The 26,590-nt window shown below is 43.6% G+C and overlaps 1 protein-coding gene across 9 annotated transcripts in view; it reads left to right on the top strand.

Annotated features, from left to right (window-relative positions):
* Positions 1-26,590, top strand: part of NAV2 (neuron navigator 2) — a 416,403-nt gene that overhangs the window by 213,153 nt on the left and 176,660 nt on the right. For all 9 annotated transcript variants that reach the window (XM_033208089.1, XM_033208086.1, XM_033208095.1 and 6 more), the window contains 4 exons: positions 9,606-10,707; positions 16,092-16,204; positions 22,111-22,219; positions 24,382-24,771. In XM_033208089.1, the coding sequence (XP_033063980.1) occupies positions 9,606-10,707; positions 16,092-16,204; positions 22,111-22,219; positions 24,382-24,771 (1,714 nt within the window). The remainder of the gene's footprint in view (positions 1-9,605; positions 10,708-16,091; positions 16,205-22,110; positions 22,220-24,381; positions 24,772-26,590) is intronic.

The raw sequence follows: 26,590 nt of genomic DNA, 5'->3' as shown, positions 1-26,590 counted from the left end.
TTTTCTCCTGGGGATTTTGAACAAATAAGTTCAAGAGAGGGAAAGGATGTGTTTTGAGGGTGATGTGGCTTCAAGAACTGAAAGATAAAGAATAGGCATGTCTTATATTTTTAAAGGTATCTTCCTTCAGATACCAGCAAATTATCTGTCTCCTTATCCAGCTGAGTGGGAGGATTTTCAAAATGTGTATAGAATACATTTGATGTAAAGGGTGTGTGTGTGAGAGAGAGGGAGAGATTTTAAGAACTTATTCTCTTTTTAAGGTGTTATCATAAGGTCAAATATAAGCCCAGCTGCATATGAATATTTCCAGCAAGTTAACCTTTGTTTAGCTTTACCAATTCTTTATAACATGAAGTGGGATTTGAGAACATACCTTGTAAAACTGTTTGGAGAAAATGTAGTGAAAACTACTTTGGAAAGGGATAATGCTTAAAAAAAACAAACAAAAAAAAAAACTGGGTTTTAGCTACCAGCAGAGAAACGAATTACCTCATTACCCATGGTTTCATTTGGTTTTATCCAAAATAAGCCACTGAAGTAAAAGGATTACCTTGTCATATATTAAAGAGAAACACAACTGTAATTGCTCCAGCTGTCGAGGGCCTTTTCTGCTTCCTCTGGGGTGAAAAAGTCACTGAGGAAAACTGGGAAATGTGTGGTTCATGTAGGACAGAGAAGGGTTCTGTCTATTAGGATAATGTGCTTTTACATTCTGCATGTTTATTTTTGATCAAACTGTCACAAGATACTGGAATATTCATACATGACATTTTAAGTGACCCAGTAGAGCAAAATCTCCACCATGCATAGAAGAAAACATTAAAAGCATCACCAAGATTTCTAGTCACTGAGTTCAGTTAGTTTTAGAGAGAACTGACATGGTTAGTCAAGAGGGGCACAAGTCAGGAGCACCTGATTTTAATTTTGAGCCCTATGGCGAGATCTGGTGTGGATGATAGTTTTTGTTTGTTTATTGATTTTTCCAGCCACCATTTCAGGGGACACAATAAGACTTGATGCATTCTTGGAAGTAGGCTAAGTCAGGTGCATCTACTAACCACAATGCAGGATAACAAGTGTCAGGGACACTTATTTTTTAAATAGCAGGCATTCCAATGGGCATGAAATAGTATTTGTTGTGGTTTTGATTTGCTTTCCCGAACGACTAGTGATGTTTAATGTCTTTCCATGTTTTTATTGGCCATTTACATATCTTCTTTTGAGAAATATTCAAGTTTTTTGCCCATTTTAAAATCAGGTTGATTGTTTTTGTTGAGTTGTAAGAGTTCTTTATATATTCTGGATATCAGTCACTTATCAGATATGCAATTTATAATTATTTCATCCTATTCCGTAGGTTGCCTTTTACTCTACTGATAGTGTCCTTTGATGCACAGAAGTTTTAAAGTTCCGTGAATCCAACTATTTTTCTTTGGTTCCCTGTGCTTTTGGTGTCATATCCAAGAAATTATTGACAAATCCAAAGTCATGAGGTTTTGCCCTATGTTTTCCTTTAGGAGTTTTATAGTTTTCGTTTTTATGTATAGGTTTTAGATCCATTTCGAGTTAATCTTTGCATATGGTTTAAGGTAAGAATCCAGGCCAGGTGTGGTGGCTCACGCCTGTAATCCCAGCACTTTGGGAGACTGAGGCAGGTAGATCACGAGGTCGGGGTTTGAGACCAACTAGGCCAATGTGGTGAAACCTTGTCTCTACTAGAAATACAAAAATTAGCCAGGCGTGGTGGTGCATGCCTATAATCCCACTACTTGGGAGGCTGAGGCAAGAGAATTGCTCGAACCCGGGAGGTGGAGATTGCAGCAAGCTGAGATCGCACAACTACACTCCACGCCTAGGCAACAGAGTAAGACTCTGTCTCAAAAAAAAAGAAAAAAAGAATCCAACTTTGGTTTTCTTTTCCATGAGAATATCAGGTTTTTCTACCACCATTTATTGAAAAGACCATTATTTCCCCTATTGAATAGTTGTGGAACTCTTACCATAAATTATTTGACCATATATGCAAAGGTTTATTTCTGAGCTATCTTGTCTAGTCCACTGGTGTATATGTCTGTCTTTATGATAGTACCACACTTTTTAAAAAATTATTTTAACTTTGTAGTGAGTTTTGAAATCAGAAAGTGTGAGGCCTCCAACTTTGTTCTTTTTCAAGATTGTTTTGATTTTTTGGGTCCCTTGAGATTCCAGTGAATTTTAGGATAGATTTCTCTGTGTCTGGAAAAAAAAAAAAAGTGGCTGGAATTTTGATAGGAATTGCGTTAACAAAACAACCTTTAAAAAACATTTGATTATATAGATCCTCATCCTTATTCTAGCTTAGACTTTCTAGAAGCGTATGGAATTATAGATACAATAAGATCCTTGGAGCATGTGGATCTAAAGCCCAGCTTTCTCTCCCGCCATGCCCTCTCACTTTCCTGACTCCATTCGTTGTTTGTCCTCATGCCCCGCTTTCCTTCTTTACTTCTCTCTGTACCTCCAGGGATCCTCTCCAAGAAGGAGTTGGAGAGAAGACTGTGTTTAAGCTATATCCTTAATATTAGACATTGACACAGTGCCGCTGAGAAGGCTCCTTCAGCCATGCTCCAAGAACCCTGCAGAACCTCTAAGTGGATCGAGACAGGTTCACCTGCCCTTCTGTGGTCTGGTGGCTACCAGATTGTCAAGAACTGACCAGGGTGACTCTGAAAACAGTCTCTAGCTCATGTGGCTGGAGTCAATACACTTAAAAAATAAAAATAAAAATAAAACTTGTTTCAATTATAATAACCAATTTGAATACTCAAGATTGACACCTTGACAAATTATAGGAAATTGCAAACATTTTCCCACACCCAATTATAAGGCCTGTTCTCCAAAGACTTGGGAGAGGATTTAGGCCAGAAACCTCCCCAGGGCAGATTTAAAAATCACAGTAGCAGTGACAGGAGCTGAGCTCAACAGGACACTCTCCCTGAGTGCCTGTTGGCATCAGGACCAGACCACCAACGTCTCCCTAACTGAAAAGCTGGGGACAGGAGAGACCTGCGGCCAGTGTCCCCCCTCACTGAAGGAGAGAAGAAGAAATGGTTTATTTATCTGCTTTGAACAGTATTTTCATTTAGAAAGCATTTTGGTTCCTGTCAGGGAAGATTAAGGCTGATTGCCAGAAAAACCAAACCAAACTTTTTCCCTCCCCACCGGAGGATTAATGCTCTCTCTAAACTCCAAGAAAAAAAAAATTCCATTTCTTCAAAGGCATCCTGTCTGCAGTGTTTCAAATGAGACTTTTCCTTCTTGCAGTGGTTTGTCAGTTGGTGGTGGGCCAACCCTGTAAGCTGGTCTTTTAGAACTGAGGTGTTCCAACTGCAAGGCACAGCCCACTAGTGGGGCATAAGACCTGTTTAAGGGCCAGGAACGGTGGCTCACGCCTGTAATCCCAGCACTTTGGGAGGCCAAGGTGGGAGGATCACCTGCAGTCAGGAGTTCCAGACCAGCCTGGCCAACATGGTGAAACCCCATCTCTACTAAAAATACAAAAATTAGCTGGGCATGGTTTCAGGCACCTGTAATCCCAGCTACTCGGGAGGCTGAGGCAGCAGAATTGCCTGCACCCGGGAGGTGGAGATTGCAGTGAGTTGAGTTTGCACCATTGCATTCCAGCCTGGGCAACAAGAGTGAAACTCTGTCTCAAAATAAAATCATAAAATAAAATAAATAAAATAGCCAGGTGTGGTGGTATGTGCCTGTGGTTCCAGCGGTAAGCCGAGATCGCACCAGGGCACTCCAGCCTGGGCAACAGAGCAAAACTACGTCTTAAAAAAAAAAAAAAGACCTGTTTAAGGGCTCTGCAATCAGCATTTTAGAACAGACTACAGTAGCATATATCAGAGTTTATTGTACATAATAAGAGTATATCTTGATATTTTTCAGTTTAACATGTGGAGAAGTGGCTGTTTATTGGATGGCGATATATCATTCTTACCATGTTTTTACTATGTGGTCAAAAATTGTCACAGCTACTATTTTAAAATTATCTTTGGCTCAACAAGGACTGGTCATGTTGCCAGAACTGGCAAAATATCATATACTAGACAAATACATAGAAATAAATAACTAAAAACTAACCATTTCAGGTTCGTTTTGAACCTAATTCTTATTTGAGCTTTCTGGTTTGATTTCTATTTGGTTGATTACGTGTTTCAAAAGAACACATTTAATATGAGTGTATCTTGATTTAATGTAACAGTGTTTCTCCCACTTCAGTCTTTCACAAAATTTCTGCATGATTTTTGCCAAATCTGTGAGCCGCTTGTGTTTTTTATTTCATATTTTCCTTGAACTAGCTCAAATTTTAAATCTACATTTAATATCCATGAAACTGTTAATTTATATATGGCTAGTTATGATTTTCTAATACATCTAATAAGCAATGAAAATATGAATTTTAAAATATAAAAATACTCATGTGCCATCCAAAACAATCTCATCCACTTCAGTGGCCCACATGTCATCATTTGGGGGATACAGATGTTCAAAACATTCTTTTATGCTTTTCTTTTTCCCCCTTAGGTTCCTTTGCTTTAACAAAGGTTCAGATATTTGAGGAAAATAAAAAGAGTTGTTAGTTATCAGGGAAATAAGTGCTTTTCATTTTGAAGAACTCATCCCACCCTCTTCCCCCAAACTGGTTTTCATAGGATACTAGCATTTCTGAATTTACAAGCAGCTCATCTAATGTTAACCATACCTTGACTCAGCCAGTTTTCTCCATCAAGACTGGAAATCACCCAGCTGCAGAGGGCCTCTCAGAGGCTTGCCCAGATTTGAATAGAAACAAGGCTAAAAGAACACTAGAGAAATAGCTCATCCTCTTTCTAACAAATGGGACACTGAAGCCAAGAGAGGCAAAATGGCATATCTAGGATCATGCCATGAGCTGGGGACAAAGTTGAAGGTCCAGCCTACCCACCCGCACCTCCTCTTTGTTTAACTTACTGCCTGAGAATCCTGTTGAGGAAAGCTTCATGGTAGGAGTCATAGGACCCCAGGATTAGAAACGGACAAAGAAGGCCAGGTGCGGTGGCTCACACCTGTAATCCCAGCACTTTGGGAGGCTGAGGTGGGTAGATCTCTTGAGCTCAGGAGTTCAAGACCAGCTTGAGCAACATGGTGAAACTCCATCTCTACAATAACACACACACACACATACACAAAAATTAGCCAGGTGTTGCTGGCACTCGTCTGTAAGGCTGAAGCTGGGGAATCACTTGAGCCCGGGAAGTGGAGGTTGCAGTGAGCCGAGATCAAGCCACTGCACTCCAGCCCAGGTGACAGAGTGAGATTCCATCTCAAAAAACAAAAAAGAAAGAAAGAAAAGAAAAACGGACAGAGAGAGGAACAGGCCCCAAACAGCCACTCAGCCAAGCTCTGAGATCACTGGTGTGATATCCTAGGAATGATAGAAATGTATGTAGTTACTTTGTACAAGACCACTCATGACTTGACATACCCTTCGCGACACAGGGGACTTCTGACTGTGACATGAGTGTAGAATATTGATGACCTGGTCCTCAGATGCCCTAATGCCCCCTTTCTAGCCCCACTCAAGACTTCTGCTCTAGAAACCAAATTCAGAATCATACCCAGGTACTACCTTTTGTAGTCGTATGAGTAGCCTTGAAATGCACACATGGCTTAATAACCAGGGGAGCCCAGACTAAATACCACATAGAAATTCTGATTCTCTGAGTTTTAATCTGATTTTTTTCCTGAGTGTAGGCTGAAGAGTTTTAATAAAACCCTAAAGACTCATCACAAATCCCACATCTCTGTGGCCTTAAATATGACTTGCAAATGTCAAAATTATCAACCAGCAATTCAGAAGCCAGTTGCTAAGTATCTTTATGCTCCAGCAGGTTTTAGGACACAAAGATGAGTCAGGGAGGGGAGTCTCTGTCCTGGAGGAAATCCCAGACCAGGGGAATAACCGACCTTTAGCAGAAGCACCACGTGATAACACAAGGATCACTTCCTCCAGGAAGTTTTCTCAAACTCTTCAGGGAGAATTACTAGAGGCTACTAATTCTCTGCTTCTCATAGCACCTCGTAGAGCCCTCTACCACTTTTTATACTGTTTTTGTGGATTGTTTTGAAGTCTATTGCACCCTGAGACAGTGAGTTCCTAGAGGGCAGGAGCTTTATTCAACTCTGTGTTCCCAGAGCATTGTATAAAGTAGCTGGCCCTCCAAAATCATCCTATGGAAGGGGTATGGACAGAATCCTAGTGAAGCACACAGTAGTGGAAAATGCCTTGTGATATAAACCAGGCCTGAGGGTCTCAGATGGCCATTTCACCAAGACAAGCCAAGTATCTGTTTTCTTCTTGGTCAGTTATTAGCTACGTGGTTGGTTGATTTCTAGCTGTGATTGTTAGTGTTAAAAAAAAAAAATAGAAATGATAGTAGAGACATCCATTTCTCAGCAAGCCTCAGAGTAGTTCCAAGCAGCAAGATCACATCGATCCATGCACAGATGGGGACTATGCCTAAAACTTCTTTAGGAAAGAGGAACATACCTTTGAACATGATCTTGTAGTTGCTACAAGGACAGTGTTACAACCTGCCCCTAAATTCCCCATCCTTTTCTTTAGCACAAATTTTTAACAAATAATATAGTTTATTTAATTAAATTTATCATCTGCTCCTTCTTGCTAAAATGTGAACTCTATAAAGGCAGAGATTTCTGTTTTTTCGTAGATGGATCCCAAGTACCTAAAATGGTATCTGACACGTATTAGGAGCTCATTGAATGAATAGATATATATGAATGAATGTATTGGATGAATGAATGAAAACTTTACACCTGCCCCAGATCTGGGTTCAGGTGAAGGAAAGACAGTTTTCCTAGGAGGTGTGGTACTCAGGATTGGTGGATTCACTATTATTTCGGCCAGAGAGCCGTCCTCTGTGATGTAGGCTGCTTTCTTTCAAATGGCAGGGTTGGTTTGTACCCCACCGTGGATGTCATGAACATACATAAGCTAGTAGAAAGGGCAGTTCCTAAAAGTGCTCTTGGTGTTTAAGTGGCTATTTACATGTATTCTTCATCAAAGGAGGTAGGTATGATATCATGTCAGGAGACCTGAATTCAAATCCCAGATCTCTGCATTTCTGGCTGTGTAACTTAGGATTATTCTTTAGCCCTACCTAAGTCTCAGTTTCCTCACTCTTAAAATAGGCACAGGAACCCCTTTTCACAATATGCTGAGCACTGAGCCTCCTGACACCGAGCAGGCCACCAATGGGCAGCGTCAAGCCCGTAGCAACCCTCTAACAGGCCAGCAGTGTGGGTGGGTTCTCTGAGCCTGATTCCAAGCCAGTCTCTGGCTCTCCCCAGGAAAAGATCCAACAACACCCCTTGAGTTTTGTTAGGGAGGATTGTGAGGCACCCTCCCTCCAAATCCAAATCCCCAGTAAGTCAGGAAGATATATGTGTTTTAAAACATCGGGAGGTCTGCTTTGGATCACCCTGGAGCTGTGGCTTCCCCGAGCAGCTGAGAGTGAAAGGAGGCAGTTCCTCTGCTGTGAGCTCTCACGGCACGGTGCTCACGCCCCACACAGGGGCTGCCTTCACTCGGCTTTAGCAGCCGTTGACTTTTAAATCATAATAAGCCGCTCTATATACAGTTTACTCTGTTGCTAGAAGGCAGTGGAACATAGGTATTAAAAAAAAAAAAAAAGGCAGAAGAAGCAGCCGTTAATCCCGCCAGGCTTCTGGGCACTGGAATAGTTGTGGATGACAAAAGTTAATTAGAAACATGAGCAGTTTAACCGAAAACACTTGTGACAATTGGAAGGGCAGCCTCTCCGGTTGGAGGATTTTTCCTAGGGAATCATTGCAGGAGAAAGTGGCTGCTGCTAGGTAAGTCATGTCATTGTGACTTTGCAGATGCAGAGGTGCTTTTAGGGGGGCTGAAGGGGTGCGTCCTGTCTGCCGTGCACACTGGGTATGGGGTATGGGTGGGCGTGGGCACAGGGCCCAGGGGAGACGTGCCTTGCCTGGCATTTTCTCTCCAACAGCTGTCTTTCCTTGAGAGATAGGCTGCATCATCCCGGGCACTGACGGAAGAAGGGTGCTGCAGTTTCCGTTTCTGTCACATTGGCCACCTTGGTGACTAGCCGTTAGTTTGGAGCCTGCCCTCACTAGAACAATTCTGGCTCCAGTTTGGAAACATTTTGAGGCTTTTCTGAGAAAAGAGTCTGGCCAGGGAAATACTCACTGAGAGCCAAGGGGAAGCCTTGACTTTCAGATAACCTGTGTGTTTTCTTGCCCACAGTGAAGCCATGTGCATAGATTACACTCTAGAGAAAAAAAAAAGTTTTTTTGTTTTTAAGTCAAACCTGAACCATGTTTGCAACTTTTTTGTTTTGTTTTTGTTTTTTTGTTTTTGTTTTTTTTTTGAGATGGAGTCTCGCTCTGTCGCCCAGGCTGGAGTGCAGTGGCCGGATCTCAGCTCACTGCAAGCTCCGCCTCCCGGGTTTACGCCATTCTCCTGCCTCAGCCTCCCGAGTAACTGGGACTACAGGTGCCCGCTACCTCGCCTGGCTAGTTTTTTTGTATTTTTTAGTAGAGACGGGGTTTCACCATGTTAGCCAGGATGGTCTCGATCTCCTGACCTCGTGATCCGCCCGTCTTGGCCTCCCAAAGTGCTGGGATTACAGGCTTGAGCCACCGCGCCTGGCCTGTTTTTTTTTTGTTTTGTTTTGAGACAGAGTCTCACTCTTTTTGCCCAGGCTGGAGTGCCATGGCGTCATCTTAGCTCACTGCAAGCTCTGCCTCCCAGGTTCAAGCACTTTTCCTGCCTCAACCTCCCGAGTAGCTGGGATTACGGGCATGCTCTACCATGCCCAGCTAATTTTTGTATTTTTGGTAGAGACTGGGTTTCACCATGTTGACCAGGCTGGTCTTGAATTCCTGACCTCAGGTGATCCACCCGCCTTGGCCTTCCAAAGTATTGGGATTACAGGTGTGAGCCAGTGCACCTAGCCATTTGCAGCTTTTTAAAAGTGCCAGCATAGGAAAAACTTACATGCTTTAATAGGCTTTAACAACTTTTGTGTGTAATTATTCTTTTTTAAAGATTCTACATGGTTTCTCCTCCTTTTCTGTTTTTGTAATTGTATTTTAGTGTCTCTGATACATTGTTTGCTTAAAGTTGGATAATTCTTGATTCTTTCCCATAATTGGGAAACAGACTATGGGATGAATAATTGAAAACGGTAGGTATTTCCTACTGTTTCCTGCACTGGCTATATTAATGGTGCAGGTATCTGTTAAGATTTGTTAAGACCCTCACATTCGTGTGGCACATGCCACCAAAATGTGATGGGGTCGGGGGGATGTGAACTGTGCCATACGGAAAGCAGGAGGAAGTCAAGCCAGGAATTAAAACCTAACCACAGATAATCCACAAAGTGGGCAATGGAGCTATATGGCATTTGGGTTGGGAGTGATTGGTTGTGTGGCCATGGCTGACCCTCCCTGATCTTCAGTGCAGGTCAACAGGTGTTACTCAGGCCTCCTCTCTTCTGTCTCTGCAGAGCCTTTGGCAAGCTCAGCCTCCTCCCACCCCGGAATGAGTGACAATGCACCTGCTTCCTTGGACAGCGGCAGCAGCTCCACCCCTACTAATTGTAGCCCCTCCTCGGCCATCCCACAGCCCGGTGCAGCCACCAAGCCTTGGCGCAGCAAATCCCTCAGCGTGAAGCACAGTGCCACGGTATCCATGCTCTCAGTCAAGTCTCCTGGGCCTGAGGCTCCCAGGCCCACACCTGAAGCCATGAAGCCAGCCCCCAACAATCAGAAGTCCATGCTGGAAAAGCTGAAACTTTTCAACAGTAAAGGGGGCTCAAAGGCAGGTGAGGGCCCGGGGTCCCGGGACACAAGCTGTGAGCGGCTGGAGACTCTGCCCAGCTTCGAAGAGAGTGAGGAGCTGGAGGCCGCCAGTCGTATGCTCACCACCATGGGCCCTGCTTCCAGCAGCCCTAAGATTGCACTCAAGGGCATTGCCCAGAGGACTTTTAGCCGGGCGCTGACCAACAAGAAGAGTTCTCTGAAAGGCAATGAGAAAGAGAAGGAGAAACAACAGCGGGAGAAGGATAAGGAGAAAAGCAAGGACCTTGCCAAGAGAGCCTCTGTGACGGAGAGGCTGGACCTTAAGGAGGAGCCAAAAGAAGACCCCAGTGGAGCAGCCTTGCCCGAGATGCCAAAAAAGTCCTCCAAGATCGCCAGCTTCATCCCAAAAGGGGGGAAGCTCAACAGTGCCAAGAAGGAGACCATGGCCCCTTCCCACAGTGGAATACCAAAACCAGGAATGAAGAGCATGCCCGGGAAATCCCCAAGTGCCCCAGCGCCTTCCAAGGAAGGGGAGCGGAGCCGGAGTGGGAAGCCGAGTTCAGGGCTCCCCCAGCAGAAGCCCCAGCTGGACGGCAGACACTCCAGTTCCTCTTCCAGCCTGGCGTCCTCAGAAGGAAAAGGCCCAGGAGGGACCACCTTGAACCACAGCATCAGCAGCCAGACCGTCAGTGGGTCCATCGGGACCACCCAGACCACAGGAAGCAATACCGTCAGTGTTCAGCTACCTCAGCCCCAGCAGCAATACAACCATCCCAACACTGCCACGGTCGCACCTTTCCTGTACAGGTAGGAGCTGCCACCCACCTGTGCTGCCTGGGACATTGGGTAAAAGATCCTATCTAGTGGATTCCGGGTCTGTGAGGGCAGGAGCTAGACTGTGCTCCAGGAATATGTAAGTCAATAGCTAAGAAACCATGTGATAAGCTCCTAAGAGAAGCAGACACAATGTGCTACAGGGAGCAGTTCATACAGCACAGGTTGGGGGAGGAACAGAGAAAGCTGAAGAAGGGAAGTAAAATGTGAGCTGATCCCAGGCCTTGTAGCAGCAGCTTCCCTGAGCAGAAAGCATGAAGGCCTAAATATGAGGGTGGGGGCGGTTTGGTGTCACTCTACAGGCCCCAGCATTAGTCCTAACACATCCTAACATATTGAAAAAATAAATAAAATAATAAACACCTGGCTCAATAACTAAGATTTCTTATAGCAGGGATTGCCTTGAACATTCAGATCCTCACAGTCCCTGCTGCATGCTGGGGCTTTCTGAAGGGAGAGGGACATGGGGGAGAAGAGTAATGGTAGGGAAGGGGCTGGTTCTAGAAGAACAGAAGAGCTCGTGTTCTGAGGAGATAAGCCTGGGTGTTTGTGGTGATGGACGGATCCTTCTGTCCTTATCTGTCCCCCAGCCCCTTTCTCTTGATGGCACATCCTCAGGACCATGAGAGACTGTGTGGAGCCAGTCCACACTGTGGTGCTGCTGCTCTGTGTGATTCTGGCCAGTGACATAGCTTGTTGCTTAGGCTACAACACGCCCCTTACTGAATGTGGCACGCGGGCTCCAGGGTCTGTGTCATACACGTGGATGAGTCCACTCCAGGCAGATGGAAGCTCCCCAGCCCCTGCCCTTAAAGTTCTTGTCATTCCCAGAGCTTTCACTGACAGTGCCCAACTCTGTCCTGTGCTGGAGATGAGCAATGCATTTGGCCACACTGCACAATTGGATAACTAATACTCGTACACACAAAAGAGGATTAATGATCAAGTGTCACATTCTAGACACATGTTTCACAGTTGTAATTCAAGTGCATACAGATGCACAACTGTACACTCACACTCATACTGCCATACATGTGGACACACATTAAAAGTCACATATAAGCATGAACACAAGTATACATTCATACATGAAATGCAAAGGCACATATGCATACGTGTGTATATATACCTGTTCAGGTGCATAGGTGCATGCCCAGACTTTCAGCTTGCTATGTTTGTATGATTCCCCAAAGAATTTGATATTCCCTCTTTCCTCCTGAGCTGTGTTCTAGTGGGCTCTGTTACAGTTCCTGCCAATAGCTGGTGGAGGGACTGGCTTAAGTGCTTTCAAAGGAAAGCCAGCCAGCACCAGGCCAGCAAAAGAATGTCAGGCATTGTGCTCCTTCCTTTTATTTTGCTTGCATTCTCCTTCAGTGAGGGTTGTGCTGATCTTTTTAATTGGGAGAAGGTCTCACTTTATTGAATCAAGTCATCAGCTCAGCTCACAATCCTGAGAAGAGCACCAGGGCTTAGATAATGACTCAGCTGGTCTACACTCACAGCTTTTGTTTTGTTTTTGTTTTTTGTGTTTTTTTTTTTTGAGATGGAGTGTCGCTCTATTGCCAAGGCTGGAGTGCAGTGGCACCATCTTGGCTTACTGCAACCTCCACCTCCCAGGTTCAAACAATTCTCCTGCCTCAGCCTCCTGAGCAGCTGGGGCTACAGGTGCATGCCGCCACGCCCAGCTAATTTTTTTTTTTTTTTAATTTTAATAGAGAAAGGATTTCACCATGTTGCCCAGGCTGGCCTTGAACTCCTGAGCTCAGGCAGTCCACCCTCCTCGGCCTCCCAGAGTGCTACAATTACAGTCATGAGCCACTGCGCCCAGCCATGAACTGCTTTTAATACAATTGTTCTCTGAAGTGTGGAGGCAACTGAATAGCTCCACGTGAAATTTTTACAATTCCAGTAGTGTTATTAGTCTTGAGGTAATACATATTCAAGATTCACAGATTCTCTATTTGCATTTTCAAAATTAAAATATGACAGTCTTTGATCACCGTCAATCCCATTCCTTCTTTTTTTGTTGTTCGCTATAATTTGAAAGATTATAAAACATATAACCTCTTTTTATTTCAAGGTTTTCTATCAGAAGAAAAGTCTTAATGATAAAGATCAAAAGTCTGACAAAGAGGAGGAAGAGGAAAATGTCTAGGATGTGGATCTGACTAGCCCCATTTTTATGTTAATACCCGCTCTGGGTAACGTCCTTCTGTCCCCTCTGAGGTGCCTTCCTCTTTAGGGGAGTCTGGGAAGTGACACTGGAACCAAGAGCACCAGGATAGAAATCAGGACACCTAGGCCCTGTCCTTTATCAGCCCTTGGTTCCTTCTGAGGTCTTGGGTACCAACTGAAGGAACAGTTATTGATCGAGTGTGGGCAGAGAGTCTGCTAAGGGCTTTCTACCTCTTAGCTCACTTCATTCTTCCCACACCTCCATGAGCTAGCAGCTTAGGGGTAAGTAAGCAATTTGCCCCAAGTCACAGAATTAGACTAGAGGAGCTCATGTTTAAAACCAAGTGTGGACTGGGCATAGTGGCTCACACCTGAAATCCCAGCACTTTGGAAGGTCAAGGTGGGCGGATCACTTGAGGTCAGGAGTTCAAGACCAGCCTGGCCAACATGGTGAAACCCTATCTCTACTAAAAATACAAAAATTAGCCTGGCGAGGTGGCACATGCCAGTAGTCCCAACTACTCAGGACGCTGAGGCATGAGAATCCGTTGAACCTGGGAGCGGAGGTTGCAGTGAGCCATGATCATGCCATTGCACACCAGCCTGGGCAACAGAACGAGACTCTGTCTCAAAAACAAAACAAACAAAAAGCCAAGTCTGTCTAACTAGTGAGACCAGGCTCTTAACCGCCAGTCTTGATTCTAAATCACTTTATCTTCATTGTCTTCATCTGGAACGTGAGAAGTTTGGATTAGATTAGATTCTATAAAATGGTTTATTCTTCTTTTCTGCTCTAACATTCTCTCCCTCAAGCTTATGGTTCACTATATATAACTTACAATTGCTCCCCCCAGCAAAACCTCTCCATGTTAAAGTTGTTACCAAGGAGTAAAGGGAAGATGGGTCATTTTTTAAAAAAATCACTCAGAATGAATTATATTTATCAATTCAGAAGTACAGTAGACTCCTCTATCACTTTATAGTTTACTAAGAGTTGTGTGTCACATACCTTTGATTTTTATAGAATCAGAGGAGGTTGCTATTATTATCCCCATTGTACAGATGAGGATGCTGAGATTCAAAGAGGTGAAGTGACTTAACTCAAATTTGCATTTTTAACTTAGTTACTTAACTAAGTAGATCTTAACTAAGTTACAGATCTTAGACCTGGAGCTGGTCAAATATTTAGACTTCCAAGTCTAATGTTCCTTCTAGTACCTAGCATCTTCTGAGACTTAAACATTTCTTATGTATCCAGTCAACACGCCCTTCTTGTGTTGCCTGTGCAACATATGAACTTGAACTAACCTTTGCCTCTGGAGAGCTCTCAATCTAGTTGAGGAAAGATTTACTTATTAGATCACATTTTAGCCAACAGGAGAATAAGGAGAGTGCTATAGGATCACAGTTCAGCCAACAAGAGAATAAGGAGAATGCTATAGGAACTCCTGGCAAGGAGTCAAGGAAGGCTGTCAGGCAAAGATGACATGGAAGCTACATCTTAAAGACAGATTAGGAGTGAACTAAGGAAGGAGGAGAAGGGCCTTTAGGCAGAGAGGTTGCAGTTACTACAAAGATAAACCTGTTAAAGGCATGTGGACAGAAGCCACATGTGGGTGGAGCATAGTAGAGCTGTATGCAAAGGGTTAGAAAGGCAGGTGATGGGGCTGGAAATAAAGGAAGAATGTGGCCATCGTCTACCACAATAAGGAGTTTAGACCTTGTTCTGTGGGTAATGGAAACCACTGAAGACGGTGATGTCATCATGTAAGTTTTACAGAAGTCAATGAAGAATCGTGTGGGGAGTAGACCAAACTTAGGAAGAGTGTAGAATGGAGATCACAGATTCAGATGCCTAATTGGCCTCTAAATGGTCATCTAGATGGGTGGCTCAGGGTGAGCGAGACTGTGGCAGAGGGAGCCACACCTCTTTAGAGGGTGCAGCCACCACTTGGCACCAGCAGGTGACGATCTACAATAACAAAGGCTCAGTCTTTCCCAGGCTTTATTGTTTTTACTGGACGAAGGCAGAAATCCAGATATTTATTGTGAAATATCCCAATTTTTAAATGTTGAACTAATTTTAAAACTCTAAAATATTATGTAGACCAGTAGGAATAAATTGGGCTGGTTTCCACACTGGGCTGCCATTTGCAACCTCTAGGTGTGAGGTACCTGTTTCAAAGCACTCTTAAGGCCTCAGTAGAAATGAAGAGGGCTTGGACCCTGGCTGGAGGTGAGAGGAGCACAGGGATTATGAAATCCTTTAAAGGCAAAGATAACAGATTTGAGAACAATGGCCTCAGTAGGAAGAAGAAAGGAGGGAGGAACGGTTGGGTGACTTGAGGTTTATCAGTACATCCTCCATCGTCCATTCTCATTCTTGGCAAACGTTTTCCTCACAGATAGTAAAATCGGTTGAATTAGTTCAGGATGCCAGTGCGTTAATAATGTTACATGCAGGGTCATGCATCTGAGTGTAATTATGCATTTGCATGCCATGCCTGAAAGAGCAGAGGTAGCTGTGACAAGAAAACATTGCATGAAGCCGTTGCTTCAATTTGCTTGACAAATAAGGGCATGGAGATGGTTTGGGGAAGTACAGATTTCAGTCGAGTGTTGAAATAATGATCAAGGAGACCTTTCATGTCAGAAGAACTGAGCTCTGAATCAGAGACCTGGAGGGTAAACACACCTGCTTGGCACCCACTTCCAACTGGTTTTATGGTCACCTTTATAGAGAAAACCATGTCAGGATGATTTTGGGGTGGGGGTGCTGTTAATAGAGTCATCTTTATGTTTGACTTGTTGGCGTTGCTGGTTACTTAGAAGTTGTTCTTTGGCATAGGTTAAATTATCCAAACCACCCAGTACCCTCCAGCGTGTGTCTGGCTAGACCTAGCATCCTGAGGGAGGTTCAGAGAAGCATTCACCAGTGAGGGATTACAGGCCCTCCATCTGGGCAATGAGAAGTTTATCTTTTACAGTTCGGTGGCTCTCTCTGTTCTTAGGACATTGCTCCACATACGGCTAATGAATTATTTAGCGTCAGTCCGCTCGTCCGCTGTTCTGAAGCTTCTTGCTATAGGAGGTAATGGTGAGGGCTGTGGTTAGACCACAGTGGTCCAGACGTGGTAGTTGCCTCTCATGACAAGTGTGTCTGCTTTGGTTTGTGTGTGAAGGTCTCAGACGGACACTGAAGGGAATGTCACTGCCGAGTCAGGCTCAACGGGTGTGAGCATGGAGCCCAGCCACTTCTCCAAGACTGGACAGCCTGCTCTGGAAGAACTCACTGGTGAGTATGGAGCCCCAGAAATCTGTGTCTGTTGGTGATGAGGCACTACCTGCTGGAACAGCATGAACCCAGCTTGATTACAAGTTGCGTTATGGTTGCATTGACTTTGAGCTAAACAAACTTACTTTCTTTTTTGTTTCCTATTATTTTTCTTCTTCTTTTTCTTCCCTTTACTCTCCCTCTTACAGTTTCTTCCCACCTCCCCAGAATTGTAAACAAATCTCTTACTGGTGTGCAAATCCTGTTTTTTAAGATATATTCAATTTTATTCATTTAGGGGCTCTGGACTGCACTGATACTTAACTTTGAATCTTCTTGTTTACTCTTCAGATAAAGTTGCTTTTCAACAAGATTTAGAATAGTGGATTTCGTTCCTGTATAGAAGCACTGATTTAAAATGTGTTCTTAGAGTCCTACATGAATTAGGGGGAAAAATTGTAACATGCTTCTTTTTACCGGAAACAAAAAAAGAAATCTAAATTTTATTTAATTGTAACATAGACAATGAAGATTACAGAGACATTATACTGTATGACAGCATAAAATCCACAGTTGTTTTATAGTTAATTCTACAAGCATTTATTTATGAACACTATACTCTCACATTCTTAATTAAAGAAGAAAAGTCACACCTTAATTAGAATTCTTACTACAGTGGATTCCAAGCTTCCATCTTCTCTGTCTCTTTTCCCCATTCCCCAACTCTGTGTCCCATGCTCCAGCAACTTCTAGTCAGGGAAGTGAGTGGTAAGCCATTGATTTATTAGTGGCTGTGTCACTCTTCTCATATCTTACTGCTTCCACAGTCAGGTTAAAAACTGAATCCATGCTTAAAATCCATTTATTAAATTGAATATCCCTGACTACAGCATTTTAATAGCCACATTACAGCTGTGGAATTGTTCTGCAGCCCAATGATTGAAACTTACCCATCTCGCAATTAGTCCCAACAATTAATTTCAGAGGATCTGGGTGATCTATTTCCTTCTGATTCCACTGGCTGGGCACAGTGACGGTGCAGAGATTCTTCAAGCCATTTGTAAGCAATCCATCTTAGAATGATTCGGGCCCCACATTTGGGATTGATTTTGTTTCCTTCTCTTCGAGGTTTGTAGCTTTCTTGTATATGAGTACATGGATAGCATAGGAAAAGGACCAGCAATGAGAAGGGTGTGGAGTTCAGATGGCTACTCAAGTCTCCATGTACATTCCAGATTGTGTTCTGATGTGCAGACATCAAAAGAACGAGGCCAACGCTTCAGATCCCAGCATGGTTCAGATATGTGGCCCGTGGAGTGGTGTGGATTCCTGTCAGACATTGAATCTCAGCAAAATCCACATTGGAAAAGCAAAAGCAGGAGCCAGAGAATATTCCAAATATTACTTAGATTTCAGAGTGACAGATTGCAGTATGTGATCTTCCCCTAATTTTTCTTTTTATCTTCATGTCTCCACTGTACCGGGCCTTAAGAACTCAGAAACCCTGAGTTGGCTTTGGGGAAGAGACTTGTGCAGCCAGTAGTGTTTGACTATTCACTCTTTGGTGTCAAATCAAATGGGGTTGGTCGCTAATGAAAATTCCTTATCAGGGTGACAGGTCTTTATATTCAAGCAGTAGAAATCATACTTGTGACTATGTTGAATTTTTTTATAGAGAGACTGAATAATAAATAGCATGACGTTGAATTTAACTTACCCACAGCCAATCCTTTGAAATGACAGTGAATGCTAGGACTATTTAGAAATGGACATTTACATAACTATTTGATCAATCGCTTGGTTCTTCCCCTTACTTATGCAAATGAGTGGGTTTTCCTATGGTGTATGATCATGTACAGAACATTATAGTTGAAAAATGCATCTTGGATGATAGAATTGAAGGAATCACACACCTGCTCATCATCCTGCTCATGAATTCCTTCTAAAGCTTGCTGATGACTATCTTTCAGCCTCTGCTTGAATATTTCTTGGACAAAATGTTGTTCCTTCATAAGGCAGCCTGCTATTTTTTTGCTGTTGTTGACGGCTTCATCAGTTAATGGAGTTCTTTATTCTTACATTTCCAATCACCGGATATAATTCAGCCTTCTGAAGCCCCAGCAGTTTTCATTCTTTTTCATGTTGTAACATATCCCTTAAGGTTTCTTTATTTCCAATTAAAAATCCTGGATTTTTTCCATGGTCTTTTTGTAACACCTTGATATCCTCCAAACTCAGTCATATTTGGTTGCAATGTGATGCTCTGCCAATCATGACTAGTGGCTTGAGCATCGTTGGCAAAATCCTGATCGCTACAGGTAGACACTAAATTTTTAAGACCTCTCTGAATCTATGAGCTGAAAGCTCCCAGCTGTTTCCACTGGAACTCAATTATGTTTTTATTGTGTTCAGGCTGTGAGTTAGTAGGTAAATCCTACATTCAGGTCATTTTCAGAGGAGGCATAATTGGCAGTTCCGAATGTGATCACCTAAGCATGTCAGGTGGGTTACTGTTTTGTGTTCTTACATTACCCTTGGGGTCTGATGTAGAGCCCTGAAGGAGGGCAAATATTTCCCAGCAGGACCCACAAGAGGGAAACAGGACACTCACATTTACTGAGCCCTCGTTTTGTGCTATGTGCCATCTCATCTGATGCTCACACTAACTCTTCTAGCAAAGGGTTTTTATGTCCATTTTACAAATGAGATCTAGGGTCAAGTGCCTAATACGCAGCACTGCCACAATTCAAATATTTATCTGTGGAAATGTGAAGTCCATGCTTTTCCTACAACCCCACACTGACCAAACGTGTTGCATAATAAACATTTCTTAGACTTCTGTAAATTGTGTGGGGGTTACCAAAAGGAAAGATGAGACGCCATCCCCAACTCAAAGATCTTTGACTTTCTGTCTGGGTGCAGTGGCTATACCTGTAATCCCAGCACTTTGGGAGGCCAAGGCGAGAGGATCGCTTGAGGCCAGGAGTTTGCGACTAGCCCGGGCAACATAGAAGACCCCGGGCAACATAGAAGACTCTGCAAAGAAAACAAATTAGCCAGGCATTGCGGTGCATCCCTGTAGCCCTAGCTACATGAGAGGGTGAGGTGGGAGGATTGCTTGAGCCCCAGGAGTTTGAGGCTGCATTGAGCTATGATCACAGCACTGCACTCCAGCCTGAGGAACAGAGCAAGACTCTGTCTCTAAAAAATAAAACAAAATAGTTGAATTTCTAATGAATTCTAATAGTGGAATTTCTAATGAAATTTCTTAATTTCTATTAAGACCATTAATAGAGTGATGGATAAGTAAATACGGTTACTATATTTTTTGTGTGTGGTTACGGTAATTAGTTGAGGTAATTTGTAAACCTATGCCTAGATTTAGCCTCATAATCGATGTTTTCTGAAGGGCCTAGAGCTAACCTAAGAATATTTTTTTAGCAGGCTTATATACATAAAATGTGGCCAAATTGGCAGTAAAAGATTTCACTGATAGCCCAGAAGGTAGATGCAGTTACATTCCTCCAAAGTCATTAGGGGAAGGTATAATAGACATTCATCTTTGCTTTTGTTTAAAAATACATACTTATATATGTATTTTAAAGCACTGGGAGGGAAATGCAAGTTTGGCCACTTTTCAGATAAGAGAAAAATGCTTTACAGATTTCCTTGGGTTAAAAGGTGGAAGGAGATATTGGAAAGCACTTACATTTTCAAGTAAATTTCCTCCATGAAATCATGGGTAGGTCATTTACTCCATCCCAGCCTCCAGGCACCACCATGCCAAGAACAACCTAAGAAAGTTGTCATCTATCTCAGAAGAAAAGTTAATTCTATTACATTTCTTAGCTGCCCAGTCCCCTGTTAATGACAATTGTTGGAAGTTCTACCTGGTGTCTGATGTCAATTCTACTTGCTGCTGCTTCGTGTCTAATGTAAATTCCACTTGTGCTATGTTCTAGATGGAGATTTCTTTGAAAATATTGCTCAACACTTGAAAATAGTCCTAGGCTTTTGAAGACCCATGTTTGTGCTTCTTCAGTCTTCTCAGCTGTCTGTAAAATTACTCTGAGGGAGAAAATGTATAATTCTATTAATCATTATTATAGTTATTGCCCCCTCCTCTTCCCGTTGTAAGGCTAAAATAAATGGAACTAGGCCATAAGCGGTGGCTTACGCCTGTAATCTCAGCACTTTGGGAGGCCAAGGCAGGAGGATCACCTGAGGTCAGGAGTTCGAGACCAGCCTGGCCAACATGGTGAAACCCTGTCTCTACTAAAAAAAAAAAAAATTAGCCAGGTGTGGTGGCAGGCGCCTGTAATCCCAGCTACTCAGAAGGCTGAGGCAGAAGAATCGCTTGAACCCGGGAGGTGGATGTTGCAGTGAGCTGAGATCATGCCACTGCACTCTGGCCTGGGCGACAGAGCAAGACTCTGTCTCAAAAAAATAGAAAGAAATGGAATTGCCAGAGAACCCAAAACAAGACTGCGCTGTGTCCTAGCTTGTATGTGGCATATCTCTCACGGTACACTAGTGCCAGCTCAGCTCAAATGCTGCTCAGCCAAGTGTCTTCTGGAAAGTTTTGCCCAGGGAATGGAAGGCTGTGGTCCTAACAAAGAGGAACCCAGCTGTCTGTTTCTTTCTTTTCTTTTCTTTCCATTTTTCTTTTCTTTTCTTTCTTTTCTTTTCCTTCCCTTTCCCTTTTCCTTTCTCCTTTTCTTTTTTCTTTTCTTTTCTTTTCTTTCTCCCTTCCCTTCCCTTTCTTTCCTTTCTTTTCTGTCTGACTGACTGGCTTTCTGTCTGTCTTTTCTTGCTCACTTGCTTGCTTGCTTTCTTGCCTTCTTGCCTTCTTGTCTTTCTTTCTCTTCTTTCTTTCCTCCTTTCCTTCTTTCCTTTCTTCCCTTCCCTTCCTTTCTCCCTTTCTCCCTTCCTCCCTTCCTCTCTTCCTGTCTTCCTGTCTTCCTCCCTTCACTCTCTGTTACCCTGGCTGGATTGCAATGGCACAATCTTGGCTGACTGCAACCTCTGCCTCCTAAACTAAAGACATCGTCCAACCTTAGACTCCAGAGTAGCTGGCACTACAGGTGTATGCCATCAGACGGGGTTTTGCCATGTTGCCCAGGCTGGTCTTGAACTCCCAAATGCTCAGATTATAGGCGTCAGCCACTGCGCCCGGCCCCCAGCTGTTTCTTGAAGGCTCCCTGCTCTAGAGCACCAGCTGGCTTGTGTTGAGTGCTTATGGTGGGCACTGTGCTAAGGGAAATCCTGGCCTGATCCCAGTTTGTCCCCACAAATGTCCTTTGAGATCAGTACTACCACTGTGTTCCTTTAGAAAAGTGAAATCTGAAGGACAGAGAGGACCAGCACCTTCCCCACAGTCACACAGCCAGTAAGTAGAGGAGCTTGAATTTGAGGTGACATAATACATCTAACAAGGAAGAAAGCAATCTTTCTCTGTATAAATATTTGTGATTAACAGGTGCAGATCTTCTAGCTACTGCAAGCTATCCTTGCAAAGTAGGGCCTAAGATAGCTGCATATATCACCAATAGGTGAACAAACAAAATGCTCCACTCATTTTTGCATGGGCAGAAAATGACTACCTGGTCAGACCTAACCTGAGCGTGTCTCTGCTGGAGACACTGTGGAAATGTGTTTACGTCTCAGACTAGGCACTTGGCTTCTCCCACACGCTAGACTTCACCTATTTAAGGACGCACCTGAAGGAAGAATCTCCTTGGACTTCACACTTCCTTTGGGTTTCCATTCACACTTCCATTCAATCATTCATTCATTCTCAAATCCTTATTAAGCACCCACAGCGAGGCACATACTGAGTATAGTTATGGTCACAGACATGGATGCTGCCCTTATAAAGCTCAGGGTTGGTCAGAGAATTAAACTAGTCTTAACCCTCGTCTTTCCAGGGGAAGATCCTGAGGCTCGGCGGCTGCGGACAGTGAAGAACATCGCTGATCTGCGGCAGAATTTGGAGGAAACCATGTCCAGTTTAAGGGGAACTCAGGTTACACACAGGTATCTGCAGTGTGAATTACTTTACTGAACTAGCTGGTATCTTAATTTTCTACTGTGTTTGTTCATACCATTAGCAAAGCGATTTGGTTATAACGGATCAATAGCCTCGCTTTCCAAATGTGCCGGAATTCACAAAGAATGCCATACAACATGCAGAAGAGAATTATAGGAAACAAAAATTAGTATAGACAGTTTTTTCCCAAAAGCAGAAGGCTGCTAAATCCATTCAACAAACGATACTGTAGACCAGCTCTATTTAAATTTCACTTTACTTGCATTTTCTAAAACTATCTGGTGCTGTTGAAATGAGCAGGTGAACTGTATTTGACCTGTGTGATAAACTGAATAACTTGAATTCCTACCCACTCTTCTGATATGCAGCACTCTGTAATATTGTTAGACATGCACGTGCATAAAACATGTAAGGAAATATTTATAAAAACTTATGATCGTGTTTAAACTCTAATTTAGTTGGATGAAATCTAGGATTATATTGGAAACATTTATCAGGTACTTTCATTGTTGAACAAGAAGTTGAAGAGGATGCAACCCTGGGATGTCCTTTGTGATTTGGGCAGGAGGAGGTTTTATAGTTTGTGGAAGTCGAGGAAAGTTCTCCTTGTCCCCACTGAGCTTCCACGGAGTCTCCTTTGCTTCTCCAATTTCAGTTTCTTTGATAAGTGGCTATGGCAAGGAAACCACAGGGCTTCCACTATCAGCAGTTTTGGCAGATTGGGGTTAACCACTGTGGGTTCCATCTCCAATAGGACTGAGGCCCAAAACAAGGGGTCCAATCTGAGAAAAATAAGGCCACTTCCAAGATCAGAGGAAAACAAAAACAGCTTAAGGGACCAAATTGGCTCTTCCAGAGGAGAGTAAACTCGGGCGTTTGGGGGTGGTACTGTCTTAAACCTTTAGGTATCTGAATGAAGGGAGTCAGATATTGGATCTCGTGACTCTACCATTAGTGTGAAACATCTGTCTTTCCACCGTCATCACTGACACTGACTTAATGTTGGCATAGCAGTTTCACGGTGGGATGGTAATTATGACAGGAGGGAAGACTTCAGTGGTTTCTTCTGCAGGGAAGAATCTCACTGTCTTTGCTCAGTGAGGAAATTCCAGTTTTCCTGTGAAAGTATAGATGATAGTTTTGACTGGGCTGTAAGAAACTGCAGCGCTGTGAAGACAGTGGAAGACGGACTCTGCCAAGAGATTGAGCTCATCTTTGGGCAGATTCTGGTCTGTGTAACTTGATTGAAGAGGGAACTCAAGCCCAGGCATTTACCAATCTTTCCAGACTTTTTGGATGAAATCTGAGAAAAGCAAAAGTCTGGGGGAAGTGAACCTCAGAGGGTTACAAAATTAGAACTGTGTCCACTGTTCAGTTGGGAGGAAGCTGAGAATGTAAAATGTGGTATCAGGAACTCCTGGTGGGTGGAGAATCCCACCCTTAGGAAAAGAGGGCTGTGATGCAACATCCTAGAATGAATGGGCAAGCAGGAACCTTCATGCCCCATCCTAATCAGCTCAGCATTTTCTAGTATTTTCTTTCCCAGAATGGAAAGAAAATTCTTTTTGGGGGAGGGGAGGGGGATGGAGTCTCACTCTCTATCACCAGGCTGGAGTGCCGTGACGCAATCTCGGCTCACTGCAACCTCCGCCTCCTGGGTTCAAGCAATTCTCCTGCCTCAACCTCCCAAGTAGCTGGGACTACAGGCGCGTGCCACCATGCCCAGCTAATTTTTGCATTTTTAGTAGAGATGGAGTTTCACCATGTTGGCCAGGATGGTCTTGATCTCTTGACTTCATGATCCGCCCACCTCGGCCCCCCAAAGTGCTGGGATGACAGGCGTGAGCCACTGCATCCGGCCTGGAAAGAAAATTCTAGCAGTTAAGGTCATTTAATTAAAGGAATTTGTTTCTTGTACCATGTTTCAGCAGGGAAAGTCTCCGGTAGGCTTTTCAGAATGTTATGTAGATGTGCAGCTTTCCTTTTTCATTTTGAGCAGAGGAAGCACACCAGGTGGTACATGGGAGCCAGCTGTTTTATCCTATTTTATATATGAGGGTTATTTCATAATTCTAAATGATTAAAGAACATATAAACTGTGAAGGATACTAGGTACCTTTGAGTCTAATCAGGTTGGTTTTGTTTCTAGCACATTGGAAACCACGTTTGACACCAATGTCACCACGGAGATGAGTGGCCGCAGCATACTCAGCTTGACAGGGAGGCCCACACCTCTGTCCTGGAGACTGGGCCAGTCCAGCCCTCGGCTCCAAGCAGGAGATGCCCCCTCAATGGGCAATGGGTACCCACCTCGAGCCAACGCCAGCCGGTTCATCAACACTGAGTCAGGTCGCTACGTGTACTCCGCCCCTCTGAGAAGGCAGCTGGCCTCCCGGGGCAGCAGCGTCTGCCACGTGGACGTCTCAGACAAGGCAGGAGATGAGATGGACCTGGAAGGCATCAGCATGGACGCCCCCGGTTACATGAGCGATGGGGATGTTCTGAGCAAGAACATCCGGACCGATGACATTACAAGCGGGTAAGTATCCAGGGCCGCCCTTTTTCCCAGAGAGAAAGCAAGCTTGGCACCTGGCTTCCCTTTTGTAGGGCTCTCTTTGAGTCTTCCGGAGGAGGTCCAACTGCCCACCTGAGTTTCTGCTGTCCATATCAAAGGCTGTGTGGAGGGAAACGCTGCTGGACTGTGAGTCTGAAGGCCTGGGTAGTCCAGGCTTGGCCAGTAACTCACAAACAGCAGAGTGACACCTGAAAACAAACCATGTCGCGTTAGTCCCTTAAAACAAACCTTGCACTAAGGATGGAATCCTTGCAGATTAGACGACCTCCCTAGGCCTATGAGATTTGGCCTGTACCTACCTTTTAGATCTCATCTTCCTCTCTCCTACCTGTTTCCCTGCTGCAGCTGTCCCTCCCAATCCTCAATCTTGTCAAACTCTTTTCCACCTCACAGCCTTGCACGCTGTTTCTCAGCCTGGATTCTGCTTCCCAGATCTTTGTGTGGTAGGTCCTTCTTGCTGCTCAGCTGACACCTCCTTGGAGGGGCCCTCCTTGACCGTGCAATTTGAAGTAGGTGTGTGTGTGCCCTAAGCATCTCCACCACTCTGTGGCAGGCTCCTTTGGAAGCTTATCACTATTTGAAATGAGCCTGATTATGTGTATATCCTTTATTGCCTCCCAGCCCTCTCCTGCTTGCAGCAATAAGCACCACAAAGCAAGGACTTGTCTTGGTCATTCACCGCAGAATCCCCAGTGTGTTGTGTATAATAGGAGCTCATTAATATTGCTAAATCAATGAACATGTGAATCAGTGAATGAATGAACAAACCCAGCTTCCCTGTTTCTCTGTGTGCTCATATATGAAGTAAAGGGGGGTGATGAGATGATGTCTAAGGAAACTTTCAGGTGGAGCCTGCCATGACTGTATAGCACGAGGCCTGGCCAGCAACTTGTTCATGCTCCCCTCTCAGATCACCCTGCAGACTTAAGGTGCAGTGAGTTATTTCACTTGCCTGAGACTTCTTCCTTCATCTGTTAACGTGACTTGCCCAGAAGTTCTCCAAGATCTTTTCCACCTCGAATGTTCTAGCTGTCAAAGTTACAGATAAGAAAAAGCAGAAATATTAATTGTGCCACTCATTTCCATGAAAATAATGATCAATAACCCGATGGGTGAGTCAGTATTTTTGTAATTTAAATAATAGCTAACTCTCCTATATGCCAAATATAGTGCTAGATGCTTTACTTTTATACTCTCTTGTTCTATCTCCACAGCAATCCTTTGAGGTAGATGATATTACAATCCCCATTTTAGAGATGAGGAAAGTGAAGTCCAGGAAGATTAAATAACTTGCCCAAGGGCTTGCAGCTATTAGCATAATAGTGTATCATCTTGCCAACATTTTGTTGCTATATTGAAATATTACAACTACTAGAGTTTATTTCAAAATTAATTTTCCTCCGTTCTACCTCTGTGACTAGAAATGTTCTTTTGTGTCATTAAAAGCTGAGGCATAGAGGTGCTTTGGTTTTCAGCCTGTCACTTTTAGAACTATCTTGGGTAGGGAAATCTTTGAAAATAGGATCCACCAAACCTTTTGCAGGGGGAAAAGGAAAATTTTACCTTCACCCTCTGAAGGTTCACTGGAAAATCAACTCACAAAAGGCAGATTCGTTAGAGAAAGGACATACAAATTTACTTGACGTATATACACAGAAGCCTTCAGAATAAATACCCAAAGATATAGGGGAAATTGTCCAATTTTATGCTTAGGTTCTACAAAGTATGGACAGCTGTGTAGAAATATGATTGGGCAAAAAGGGTATGATCTAATGCTAGTAGA

The sequence above is a fragment of the Trachypithecus francoisi genome, unplaced genomic scaffold, assembly GCF_009764315.1.
Source record: "Trachypithecus francoisi isolate TF-2019V2 unplaced genomic scaffold, Tfra_2.0 Lachesis_group8, whole genome shotgun sequence".
In the NCBI taxonomy this organism is placed as follows: Eukaryota; Metazoa; Chordata; class Mammalia; order Primates; family Cercopithecidae; genus Trachypithecus; species Trachypithecus francoisi.
This window is presented reverse-complemented; position numbering and strand designations above follow the sequence as displayed.